The 13,683-nt window shown below is 43.9% G+C and overlaps 1 protein-coding gene across 2 annotated transcripts in view; it reads left to right on the top strand.

Moving 5' to 3' along the window:
* AMPH (amphiphysin) overlaps positions 1 to 1,630 on the top strand; it is a 248,958-nt gene extending 247,328 nt beyond the window's left edge. For both annotated transcript variants that reach the window (XM_012656466.1, XM_012656467.1), the window contains one exon: positions 416 to 1,630. In XM_012656466.1, coding sequence (XP_012511920.1) covers positions 416 to 523 — 108 coding nt within the window. In that variant the 3' untranslated portion in view covers positions 524 to 1,630. The remainder of the gene's footprint in view (positions 1 to 415) is intronic.
* Positions 1,631 to 13,683: the final 12,053 nt, after the last annotated feature.

Consider the following 13,683-nt stretch of genomic DNA (forward strand, 5'->3'; position numbering starts at 1 on the left):
TTTTTTTCCCACTGTGTCCCCTAGGACAGGTAATGCTCTTGTATATGAAATGCTTTCACATGACATTCCTCTCTTTGCACTGGCTATGATTCTAATCCTTTTCTCCTTAAGACCTCTTATCATAATCCAGTTAATGTCAATTAACTGTACTTTGTACAAATATAATATTAATATTAGTCTTCAGTTTACTATACTTTATACAGTAAATAAATCATTGCAAATGTTTATTCTTTACATTTTTCTAAATTAACAACTTATTTGGGACAGGTCCTTCCACTGATCACAGCACAGCACTTTACCTGTAATGTGACGTCTTGGTGCAGAACCACAACACTAAATATAAAAAGTTACTTCTTAATGGTCACAACGTGGATTTTTCCAGCAGTTTGTTGAAAGTCCTGTTGTCATCTTGCAGGATGCAGGCTGGCTGGTGGGAGTGAAGGAATCAGACTGGCTTCAGTACAAGGACCTCACCACCTACAAAGGCCTCTTTCCAGAGAACTTCACCCGGCGCCTGGATTAGGGCAACAAGTATTGCAGAAAGAGCTCAGTGATCAGGATTTTAAACCTCCGTGATAACCTGAGGAGTTCACTTTTGCTGTTAAGCTCTTAATGATTTACAGACTGATGCCAAGCAAAGCTCGGGAAGATGTATCAATGGAGCATGTGTGCAAAAAAGATAAGAGGAAAAAAAAGTAAATTAAGGAAAAAGTCCTCACTTGTTCCCATGTTGTCAATAACAGGTTTGTTTGTGCTTTGTCCAAGCTGTGGGGACACGTGCACTTGATCCCCTCCCACCAATTCTACAGTAGCTCTCTGCAGACCAGACCTTAACTTCTCTGCACCAGGCATATGGTACTGAGTGGCTGCCCTGCAGAAGACAGGATGAATTATCCTGTAGTGCCAGATTATTTTAGTCCCATGCCCAGGTGTGAGCACGTGCTCTCTCTCCCTTTCAAGTTTACTGTGTTTATAACTAAACTGCTGCAAAACTTCTCAACGTTCTTTTCCAACACATCTATCTATCTCTCTATATATGAACACACAGTCACACAAGCTGGTTCCCACGACTGCTGGATCTATGTGTATGCAGAAGGCTACATACACATAGGTGCTTTCTTTCCTTTCCATTGCAGCTCTTTGCCTCTCAAGTGTCATTGGTACATGCATTGCTTTAATTCTGTCTGGCATTACAGTTGCAGTTTTGCTTCAGGGCAAAACAACCATCCCATTGCCAAAAGAGTCAACAGTATCTGTGTTTGTACTGTGCAGTTTTCAGGATGAGATGACAAATAGCATGTCCACGCTGCTGCCCCTTCGAGCAAGCAGGGCCTGACTGTCTGTCTGTCCAGCCTGGAGGCAGGACAGCTGAGATGAGCAGCTAAGTAGCCTTCACTTCTGCCTTTATGAGATTGGGTAGAAGATGGGGCATATTAATCAGCACCCAAAAGAACACTATGAAAACAGGTCCTACACATGTCCACCTCTTTATATTTATGCAACCCATCTTCTGTCCTAAAAAGAGATAGGTGATGTATGCTGTATCCACAAATCATCTGTAACAGTTATGTTTTCAGTGCTGTGTCATTCCAAATAAACCTTTGGTAATCTTCAACAATTACCCTAATTCCTTTTTATGAGTCTTTTTATTTTTTAATCTTGTTCTGGTTGGATGCTCTACTCAAAACAGTGCATATTGGAGTTGTTATTTGTGCAGAAATATGCTTGTTTTCCCTCTGGGTTGTGCTGCGCAGCCCAGAGTCACCCCCCTACTGCCTTCACTCCAGTCATTGCTGGTCACTCGGTGTCCCCTGACATCCAGCAATCACTAGAGCACAAATAACAGCTGCGGACACAGAGCCCTTAAAGGTGCCGGCTTTGGGCTCCCAGGCCGTGAATCACTGACAACCTTTTGACCTTCATAATCAGCAATTTCTTCTCCCACCAGCCTCATTTTTTGTGCAGTTTTCTTTGTGGCATGTTTATGTTTGTGGGCACATGAAAAAGTGGATCAGATGGAAGAGAAAATTCAGTTCACTGGGCCATTATTTCCAGAGGACAATTCTTAAAACAAAAACCTTTCATTTGACTTCAACACTTCTTCTAATATAATTCTTTATACAATGTAGTCTGATCAAGAATGTGCATTATTAGACTTTTAAATTTGGTATGTATTTCTGATTCATGCTTTGAATCCTCCTCATAGATACCAACTTTGATTTTTTTTAAGTGTTAATAAGTATGTAACAATTGTATTAGTAAGACAAGATTTTTTTGAGGTTCTAATTTACAGGGAAGCTTGGTCATCACAAATGCTAGCCTAGTGCAAGAAAATCAAATACCTCTCCCCAGGAGCGTGGCTGATAATTCAGCAAGTGGAATGCAGCAGTGTAAGATTTGTACTAGAAATCCATTCCTGACATTGAGAGTACACAGGAGATGTTAATAGCCAAGACTGAAAAATTAGTTCTTATAATAAAATGCACCCAATGTCCTACAAAGATGATGGTCACATCTCCAGGAGCAGTTATTCTGAAATCCCTTTCACACTCCTGCCCAGAGCAGCTCCTGCAGTGTACAGTTTGGCAGGACATGGCCCAGATAAGTGTAGCCCTAAATGCCTAGATGACTGTCCCTGGATGAATTTAACAAGCTCTTCCAAAGTGGCATGTTTTTAGTTAGCTATTTAGTACCGTTTTTAAAAATGCCTTTTTATTTTTAACACTAAATAAAAGTAATCATATTCTTTGTTTCAGGAATTGCCAAAATCCAAGAATTCCCAGTGTACCAAAAGTGGAGGAGATGGTGGGGTGGGAGTCCGATAGTGGTATCTCCAGAAATGTCCTTAAATATGACCTGAACACTCTTTTCCACATCATGGGTTTCCCAAGGGACATGTGAGTGGTTTTCAGGACTGCTGTGGTTACTGGTGTGGAGGTTCTTCCCTTCTCATTAGTCTAGTTCAAGTTCTCACACCACAGACCATCGTGGGCACATCACCCGGTCACATATTGATGAGTTTGCAGCTACAGTTTATGCTAAATGGCCTTGACCCAGGCCTTGGCCCTATCGGAGCGTCCTCTGCATGTTTTAAGATCCCTCTCACAAACCCAGTGGCCTGCAGACCTTCACATAGTGACGAGTCAGAGGAACAGAGCCTGTGGTTCTCACCACACACACACCTGCAGGGCATTCCTACCAACGCCACGTACAGTCGCGCATTTAAACCTGTGCGATGGATGTAACTGTGAAGTAAAGCCATCTGGCAATCTGAATTTTTAGTGATATCTCAGGGTAGCCAGGGCCACAGGATAGGAAAAATTCCCCCACCATGCTGTTGTCCCCTCCCACCACCACCTGCTCTTCCTGAGAAAGCCGGGGCAGCTTTTGAATCACCCAGAAAACCATTTGCATCACATCCTGGGCTGCCAGGTAGAGTGTGCAGGGTCAGAATTCTGAGTCCTCTTTAATCACATAAAGAAGCAGGTAATCAGCCTATTAGGGCAATCCCAGCATGACCCCATGGCCCATGTAGGTGGCCCATTAAAGGAAACGCCTTTAGGAAACTATAAAAGTTATGAGAAATCAGGGAGTTGAAAGATGACTGAAGCTCTGTGCTTTATTCCACACACATTGCAGGGCTAAACACCTCGGAGCCTTAGAAATAGACTGGCCTTGCTGGGACTCTACTACTCTTTTCAAAGGAGCCCAACTAAAAGAGGACTTATGATTTTTACTTGGAACCCAACTAAAATCCTTATGAACATTGTGTGCCTGACCTTGGAGATGAGGAGATCACACAGTTCCTCTCCGTGATGGTGCAGCTACCGACTTCCCTGCATGTGACCTCTTCTAGGACTTGAATAAATGGAACCGGGCACCTGGTGGCTGCATGGAGAAGACAGTGACAGGCTGTGTCCTTGGCGGACTCAGAAAATCGAGAGCCACGTGGTTCTGCTCGTGCTTGAGCCCTACCTGTCTCAGACCTGTGCTGTGATGATCCGTCCTGCAGCACCAGGGGAGACCACCCTGGCGGGTCACCAGAAGCACGTTCAAGGCACACAGCAAGGGTCTGACACATTGTTCATAAAATGAACAATGAACTCTGCTTGAAGCAGCTGAATAGTTCAAACTTTTTTTGAGTCATTGGTTATACTTCTAAAGGTCAATTAATGGCAGCACCTATTGACTTTCTTGGCTTAAAAGGTAATTGAGACACAGCTCTTAAATCTAGGCAAATTGAGAGGAAGGCCAGGTAGGTACCTTGAAGCTCTTTTAAAGGATATGTAGACTTTCAGTTCCCAAAAGTCCAGATAATTCCCAGTGTCCTCTGACCTCAAGTCAGACACTCCTGTTGGCTGATCCTGGAGGTCGGTCAGGGTTGTTTGCTTATCCTCCCTTCCCTGCAGAGCCCAGCACAGGGTCCGTCTGCAGTCAGCGCTTGGGAAACTTCCTGATGCGTTGGCCAGTGCAGGAGTGCCTTGTCCATACCCATTGCCACATGGATGGAGCCCTGTACCCTCCCCCCGTCGATAAGTATTAAACTCTGTGCCGTGACGCTCTGCCCTCCACAACCTGCCAGTGGTCACCAGGCGATTTCTGTGGCATATGGTGATGCCGCCAAACTTCTCCAAACTCTTCCCGAGATTCCAAAATACTAATTTGCCTTGTTTTTCTACCTCTCTGATTGTTTCCTCTCTGTCACCATTGCTACTTTTTCTTCCTTCTTCCTGTGAGTGTGGGAGTGGGGCGGGCAGTAGCGATCTCTGTCCTGCAGTTTGTATTCCAGTTGTGCAAAGAGTGTTTCCTTCCGTGCATCCAATTATAGCTTCCGAGTCCAGATGTTCATTAAACATGCGTCATGCTCTCGCTAAGTGTCAGTAACTGTCCACTGGGGCCACATTTTATAAGACTTAGACCCTGTGCTCAGAGAACTTCCTTCCAAACCTCACAGCAGGACGCCACTCAGGGGCTCCCTCATTTTTCACAGTCCTAGGCCTCAAGACGTGGGAGCTTCCTTTTGTGCTTCATTTTCCAGACTGCAAACACCTGCCATTGGATTTTCCCTCAAAGTACCATGCATCCTTGAACTTTACTCTATTACCCAAAGTAGTGGGAATCTTTCACACTGCCAGAGAAGATGCTTTGGATCTTGTTGTCTCCCTGGTCTCCCTCCCTCTAATCTTCCTGGTTTGCTCCACTCCCCACTCCACGTTACATACCTAACACTCCTGTGCACACGTCCGCACTGCGATCCTGTCTCTCCCCCTCAGACACACACGCTAACAATGGAGATCTGCTGTGTGTCATGTTGAATTCTACAGCCTCTGCTCAGCCTTCAGAGCCCTCCACCCCTTCCCTGTATTCACCTGCTGCTTCCATCAGGTGCGTCTCTCCCCATCCCACCTGTCCTCCCCACCACAGCTCTACACCTTTGCTCACCCTCCTGTAACCTCCCTCTCCTGGGAGGTTCTCTCCTCTCCTAGAGGCTTCCAACCCCATCCGCACCCCCCCAGGCCAAGTCCCACATCCTCAACAAAGCCTTCTCCACCTGCTCTCTCCTGTGCTCTCACCCTTCTACCTGCTTAGTGCACTTAGAGTCAATATGATATCCTCTGGCCCTTCATTTCCCACTAAGTGATAAACTGGCTGTCACCCTGCTCTGCATGCTGCATGCACTCCAGCATCTCATCTGCCGTGCGCTGAGTGAATGAACAGGAGACTGAGCCATTGTTCAGAGAAGTCCAGAAATTCTAATCCCATTATCAGCATGGAATAAAATCTGAAATTAAATATGACAAGAAATTAAAATAATTTTGTGATACTGGAGAGGGAAAAGTTTTCTTAAACAAGACTCCTAATTGCCCAAAAAGAAAAAGAGTGTGACTACAAAATTAAGAATTTCTATTTAATGAAAAGATACTTAGGATAAAGTTAGTAGACTGATGAAGATTGGCTTAAGATATTTGTAATATCTAAAACTCACAGAGGATAAACGTATAGAATACACAGGGGACTCATGCAAGTCAAGAGAAAACAAATAATAATTACTATTATAATATTAATAATTTGTGTTTATATCATTTATATTATTTTTTCTGTATTTATAATATTAATAAAGTAATGCTAATATTAATAGTAAATGCAATAACATTTGTCAAAATGTCTGTTACTTGCCAGGCACCCTAAATGTTCTATATGTTTTATTTAATTTAATCTTTACAGATCTATTGGGTGGTTGGTGTTTTTGCTTATTATGGACAAGGAAGCTAAGGTACATTGACAAGAAGAAACTTGCTCAAGGTCACATGGTCAATAAATGGAAGGGCCAGGCTGCGGCTCGGGCAGGCTGGCTCTAACGTCCACTCTCATGCTGCTACCCAGACTCCTTGCTGCTGCACTTACAGGCAAGTCCCTAAAGGAGAAACCTCCATGAATACCAAGTATAGAAAAGGACCCTCGGATTCCTAAGAATCAGATAATCAGATCTGTGCCTATTAAAACAATGGGATACACCTTCATAGCCACCAGTTGGCAAAAATTAAAATTTCATATAACACTGTAGCGCTGGCAGTATTTAATGAAAATGAGAGTGTGTGTGTTCCCCATGTCCAGCAATCCTGGAGGACATCCCCAAGGAAAGGCTTACACTGGGCATCAGGAGACCCTGTTAGGGCTCCATCACAGCTTGCCTGTCAAAGTGCCCGTCCCTGGGGAAGTGGGTGGATATGACATGTGGTGGCTGCCACCTGTAGAGTGATGAGCAGCAGAGAGGAGCAGTGAATGAGGGCCATGGACAGGTGTACATACACAGGTAGGTGGAAATGGTTGTCATTTATGTGGACCAAAATACATCATTCAATGAACAATAGTATATACAATCCTACATCACATAACAATGGGATACACTTTAAGAAATGTGTTGTTAGGTAATTTCCTCATTGTGTGAACATCATAGAGTACTTACACAAACCTAGATGGTAGAGCCTACTACACACCCAGGGGTGCGGTACAGCCTATTGCTCCTAGGCTACAAACCTGCACGTGTTACTATTCTGAATACTGCAGACAATTGTAACATAACGGTAAATATTCGTGAATCTAAACATAGAAAAGGTACAGTAAAAATATGGTATAAAATATAAAAAATGGAGATATTGGCAGAGAACAGACAGCACTGTAGAAGCATAGAGCCTGGTAGAGAGAGTAGGTAGGGTTTCGTTTCTCCTTCCCTCACACCTCTGGTAGTCAGTGAGCCTCTGAGCTGCTGGAGAGCTTTTCTACCCTCATGATCCCAAGGGCTGCTCCTACACTGAACTGGGAGCTTCTTGAAAATAGGGCATCAGGCTTTCAGCCACCACCCGCCCCCCCACCGCCATCATTCCCCTTCGCTGTGGTTGGGAGCTGAGACGGCAGGCGCCATACTGCTTCTCCAGCCACAGAGTTCGTTTGTCTGCCCCATGGACCTCCAGCTCTTTAATTTTCATGTCACTTTTTGCACAAGACAGTTCCCAACTCTTGCCTGGACTGCAGTGGGCCCTGGAGAATTTGTATGATCCCAGAGATTGGACATTTCATGCAGCCTTCCTTCCAGGGAGATGTCTGAAGAGGGCTGGAGTGCCAGGTCTCCTCCATTCTGACTCTTTTCCTCCCCTCCCCTCTCCTGCCCACTGCAGCCAAGAGGGATGATTGAGCTGAGACCCTCAAGACTGGCTGTCTTCCCTCTGTTGGTGCACCCATGACCCTGAGGTTTTCACAGAGAGTGGGGCACACACCTTTCCACTTGAGGACCTGCAGTGGACCTAGGGGTGGTTGGTTTGGGAGCTCCTTGCCCACTGGCACTCCCTGGAGCTGCTCACTGGCGCTACCCCGTGAAGAGCTGATCCTAAAGTGGAGGGGCATTACGCTTGTTTGAGCACTCCACAGACAACTCAGGACCAGCATGCTTCTCCCTTGCACAGTCAGGAATTGAATTTGGGGTCCCAGGGGATAGGCACGGACAGGCAGGATCCTGTACCCCTAGTAACTGATTAGGTTGCTTGGAAGCACAGAGGGGAGATTTAAGAACTAAAGTTAGGAGGCGAGGGAGCCCATGTGGGCTGAACTGAAAAGAGTGTGCAATGTGGGTCTCAGCCTCAGTGAACCTGTGGAGTGCTCCTCCCCCCACAGGAAGCCGCCCTTTCATACTGAACAGGGAGCTTGGCAGAGAAGTTCCCAACCTGCAGCACCATTGCTGGAGAGCTCAATGAGTCTTGGCTCCAGTTTGCAAGCAGACACTGGAAGGAGACTCACAGGGACGGGGAGGAGGGAGAAGAGTGAAACCCACTCCCAACTGCCGATCTATAAATCCCAGATGGCCCCTCCCCCATGAGCAGATTTTCTGGTTTTGTGAGGCTGCTTCAGCCCCTTCCCAGTTGTTTTCCCTAGCAGCTTGGGAACCAACCTTTGATCTCCTCCAAGCCAATTCTAGGACCTACCTCTGCAGAGCCTAAAGGTAGGCTTGCCCTACCCAGCACTGCCTAGCAACCCTCCTTCACCCCTCTGCTGTAGTTGAGAACAAGGAATCCCCAGGGAGCTCCAGGGCCCCTCCCACTGCCTGGGGCATTTGAGAGCTTCTCTGGAGAAACTTGAGCTGGTCACGGGCCCCAAAGTTGGACACTGCAGCTGGCTCTTTCCTGTAAGCACCAGCTACAGAGATGGAGAACAACTTGTAGAGCCCATTACAGCATCTACTGACTCAATTAAACAGAGTGAGGCTGATTCTTACTCCCAAACGTGTCCTGCTATCTAAGAGATTAATCTAGGCGCCCGAGTGCAATTCATACTGCTGGGGTGGTGGAGGGGAAGATAACAGACTAGAGGCAGCCCATGGGGGCACAGCTTTTAAGGAGAAGAGTAAAAGTTCCAGTGGCTTGAGCTGAGAAGGGTCTCGCTCCACCACTGTGGACCTCTGGACTGATCAGTGAGCTATTCAGAGCCTATGCAGAGACATTGCACTGGAGACCAGGTGCAGCAGAGGTATGGTGGCTGCCAGTCCCAGGTTTCTGCAGATGATGCCATCCTGAACACTCAGGTGCACAGCACCAGGTCTGCTTGGGACTCAGCCTTCCAGCAGTAGTCTTTACATCACCCTGCTGGACTGGGGAGGGAGCAGATAGAACAGACATTCCCCTGTTCTGTGCCCTGTGACTGGGAGCTGAGTGCCCCTCGCCCCCAGCATGGAACATGAGCAGAAGAGGAACCTTAGACACCACAGGTACCATGTGGGAAGCCCTGGTTGACTGGGTCAGCGGGATCTAGGCAGTGGGGAAACTTCAGCTGGCCAGCAGTCCTGGCCCACATCTGTGGCACCTGGGTTGCTGGGACAAACCCCTGCCTGCATGACTGGGCATCAGCAGTCTCTGTGCCAGCAGAACAGCACCCCCATTTGTGTGGCTCTGCCCTCATGATAACCAGATCCACCTCTGAGGCTCTCACTTCCCCTGGGCCGGTGGCTCTGCCCCTGTGGCCCTAGGACCTCCACTGGGCCTGAAACAACACCCCTGAGATTTGATAGCTGTTCTTGAGTCCCAAGACCCCACCCTGAGTCTCCACCACTGCTGCTGGGCCAGCGGAACCACTCTAAGGACCAACACTTCACAAGGAATGCCTCAGCCTTGAACAGCCATTACTATAGGACCTGGTTCAAGCAAACGCCCACAGCTCGGTCACCCACAGCCACTGCCTAGATAGCCTCATCCAGCTGCCACTATCATCTCTGTTGGGTGGCCCTGGGCAGAGCAATCACCCACAACAACAGCCTCAGGGAAGAGGGTTGCATCCAGTCGCCAGCTCAAACTTCTAACAGTGAGCTGGCAAATAACCCTTCAACCTGCATGAAGATCATTTAGCACCAGCTTAAACTGAGGCAATCACAGGGAATGGGTGAAAACAGAACAGCTGTTCCACACACTCTTGGTGTACCCACCCTTCACCTGATGGGTCAACATTCCAGAGTAGGACGCAGAAACTCCATCTACAGTCCTCCCTTTCCCATAACTAAAAAGGAGAGTTCCCAACAAAGGAGAACAGGTACTTTGGAAATCTCTTAGCCCAGAGCCAAGAGAAGAGGAATCAAATCAGAGGAAACCAGCAACAGAACCCTGGCAACACAGAAAAACAAAACAATTTGACACCCCCAAGGGATGACAATGGTGCTACAGTAGTGGACTCCAATCACAAAGAAATTGCTGAAGATAAAGTTGAAGACCAACAAAAAATGTCAAAAAAATATTTTAGGACATCAATAAAAAGTCACTAAAGAGCTAGGCAAAATAAGAAAGGATATAATTGATCTTAAAGAAATGAAAAAGTCATTTAGAGAATTTCAAAAAACAGCAGAAAGCTTCAAAAACAGACTAAACCAAGGAGAAGAAGGAATCTCAGAGCTTGAAGACAAGGCTTTGAAGATAATCAAGTCATTCAAAGAGGCAGAGAAGAGAATAAAAATGACTGGGCAATCACTGAGAATGATATGGGACTATGTGAAGTGAACTAACATATGAGTTGTAGTTGTCCCTGAGGAAGAAGAATGAAGAGCTACAAGCATGGAGAATCTATCTGAGGGATATATTAAGGAAAATGTCCCTGGTATTGCCACAGATTCAGACATTCAGATGCAATATGGTCATTGAACACCAGGAAGATTCATACCAAATAGGACATCTCCGAGATACATAGTAATCAACCTGGCCAAAGTAAAAATGAAGGAGAAAATTCTGCAAGCAGCAAGATGGAAACAACTAACCTAAAAAAGAAAGGCCATGAAGCTCACTGCAGAATTCTCAGTGGAGAACTTACAAGCCAGAAGGGATTGGGGTCCCATCTTCAATCTTCTTAAGTAGGACAACTGCCAGCCTAGAATTTTGTATCCTGCAAAAATAAGTTTCACAATTGATGGAGATATTAAGTCTTTTCCAAACTGGCAAACACTGAGGGAATTTGTCATGACTAGACCTGCCCTGCAGGAAATACTCAGAACTATATTACAAACAAATGAACACAATAGTTAACCACCAGGGTAAAATCTCCCAAAAAGTTAAAGCTCATAACTCTTATACACAATAGCATAAGAGAGCAAACAAAGCAATAAGGTACTACCCAACATAATGAACAGATCAGCATCATACATATCAGTTATATTGCTCAATGTTAATGGTTTGAATGCTCCACTCAAAAGACATAGGTTGGATGAATGGATGAAAAAACACAACACAACTATCTACTATCTCCAGGAAACACATCTAAACTACAAGGATACACACAGACTCAATGTGAAAGGATGGAAAAAAAATATCATGCAAATGGAAACCAAAAGAGAGCAGGTGTAACCATTCACATAATAGATAAAATTGACTTTAAATCAATAAAGGTAAAGAAAGACAAAGGTGGTCATTATATAATGGAAAAGGGAGCAATTCAACAAAAGACATAACAACCATAAATATATATGCCTCTAACAAAAGATCTCCTAGATACATAAAGCAAATTCTACTAGAGCTATGCAAGGGAATAAATATCAGCATTGTAACTGCCAGAGACTTCAACACCCCACTGTCTGATAAATCATCAAAGCAGAAGATAAATAAAGAAACTCTGGACTTAAAGGGACTCTAAAACAAATGGATCTAACAGACATTTGCAGAACATTCTACCCCCAAACTGCTGAATATACATTCTTCTCATCAGCACTTGGGTAATTCTCCAAAACTGATCATATATTAGGACACAAAACAGTTCTCAAAAATTTCAAAAAAATCGAAATCATACCATGTATCTTCTCAGACCAAAATCGAATAAAATTGGAAATCAATCACAAAAGAAATAGTCAATTCTACACAAAGTCTTAGAAATTAAACAATCTGCTGCTGAACAATTATTGTGTCAAGAATGAAATTAAGATGGAAATCAAGATTTCTTGAACTGAAGGACAAAGGGGACACAAGCTATCAAGACTCAATCAGGACAAAATAGAAATCCCAAAGAGACCAATAGTGAGCAGCAACATTAAAGCACTAATAAAAAGTATTCTAATTTTATAAAAAGCCTCAGACCAGATGGATTCACAGCTGAATTCTACCAGACCTACAGAGAAGAACTGGTACTCATACTACAGAAATTATTCCATAACATCAAAAATGAGGGTGTCCCCCAATACCAAAGCCAGGAAAGGACACAATAGCAACAATAACAAAAAAAACTATAGACCAATATCATTTATGAATATAGGTACAAACATCCTCAGTAAAATACTAGCATACCAAATTCAACAGCACATCAAAAAAATAATCCACCATGACCAAGTGGGCTTCATCCCAGGGATACAAGGATGGGTCAACATATGGAAATCAATAAATGTGATTCACCATGTAACCAGAAACAAAAACAAACATCATATGATCATCTCAAAAGATGCAGAAAAAGCATTTCACAAAATTCAGTCCTCTTTCATGATAAAACCCTTCAACAAACTAGCCATAGAAGGAACATATCTCAAAATTATAAAAGCCATATATGAAAAACTCATAGCCAATGTCATACTGAATCAGGAAAAGTTGAAAGCATTCCCCCTAAAAACTGGAACAAGACATGTGTGTCCATCGTTTCCACTTCCATTCAACATAGTGCTGGAAGTTCTAACCAGAAAAATCAGGCAAGAGAAAGAAATAAAGGGTATCTAAATCTGGAAATACTAAATTAAATTATCACTTTTCACTGACAATATGATCTTGTATCTAGAAAACCCCAAAGACTCCATTAGCAAAGTCTCAGGATACAAAATCAGTGTACACAAATCGGTAGCATTTCTAATAACAGTCAAGCTGAGAGTCAAATCAAAGACTCAATACCATTCACAATAGACAGAAAGAAAATAAAATACCTAAGAATATACTTAACCAAGGGGGTGAAACATGTCTACAAGGAGAACCACAGAACACTGAAGAAGGAAATCACAGATGACACTACAAATAGGAAAACATATCATGCTCACATTTAGGGAAAATCAACATTGTTAAAATGTCCATACTGCCCAAAGTCATTTACAGATTCTATGTAAAATAGTAAGCAAAACAGCATGGTATTGGTACAAAAATAGAGACATAGACCAATGGAACACAACGGAGAACCCAGCTATATTAATAAAACTATCTACCTACAACCAACTGATTTTGACAAAGCAGGGGAAACAAGTCCTAGTCAATAAATGGTGCTGGGAAAATTGGATAGCCACTTGTAGAATAGTGAAACAGGACTCTTATCTCTCAGCACTCACAAAAATTAATTCATGATGGATAAAAGACTTAAATGTAAGTCATGAAACCATAAAAATTCTAAAAGAAAATGTAAGAAAAACTCTTATCTATAATGGCCTAGGCAAAGAATTCATGACTAACACCCTAAAGGCAATTATAGCAACAACAAAAATAAATAAATGGATTTTATTAAATTAAAATCATTCTGCACAACAAAGTAAATAATCAGCAGAGCAAATAGACAACTTAAAGAATGGGAGAGGCCAGGCGCGGTGGCTCATGCCTGTAATCCTAGCAGTCTGGGAGGCCGAGGCGGGTGGATTGTTTGAGCTCAGGAGTTTGAAACCAGCCTGAGCAAGAGTGAGACCCCATCTCTACTAAAAATAGAAAG

The sequence above is a fragment of the Propithecus coquereli genome, unplaced genomic scaffold (assembly GCF_000956105.1).
Source record: "Propithecus coquereli isolate 6110/MARCELLA unplaced genomic scaffold, Pcoq_1.0 Scaffold502, whole genome shotgun sequence".
Taxonomy (NCBI): Eukaryota; Metazoa; Chordata; class Mammalia; order Primates; family Indriidae; genus Propithecus; species Propithecus coquereli.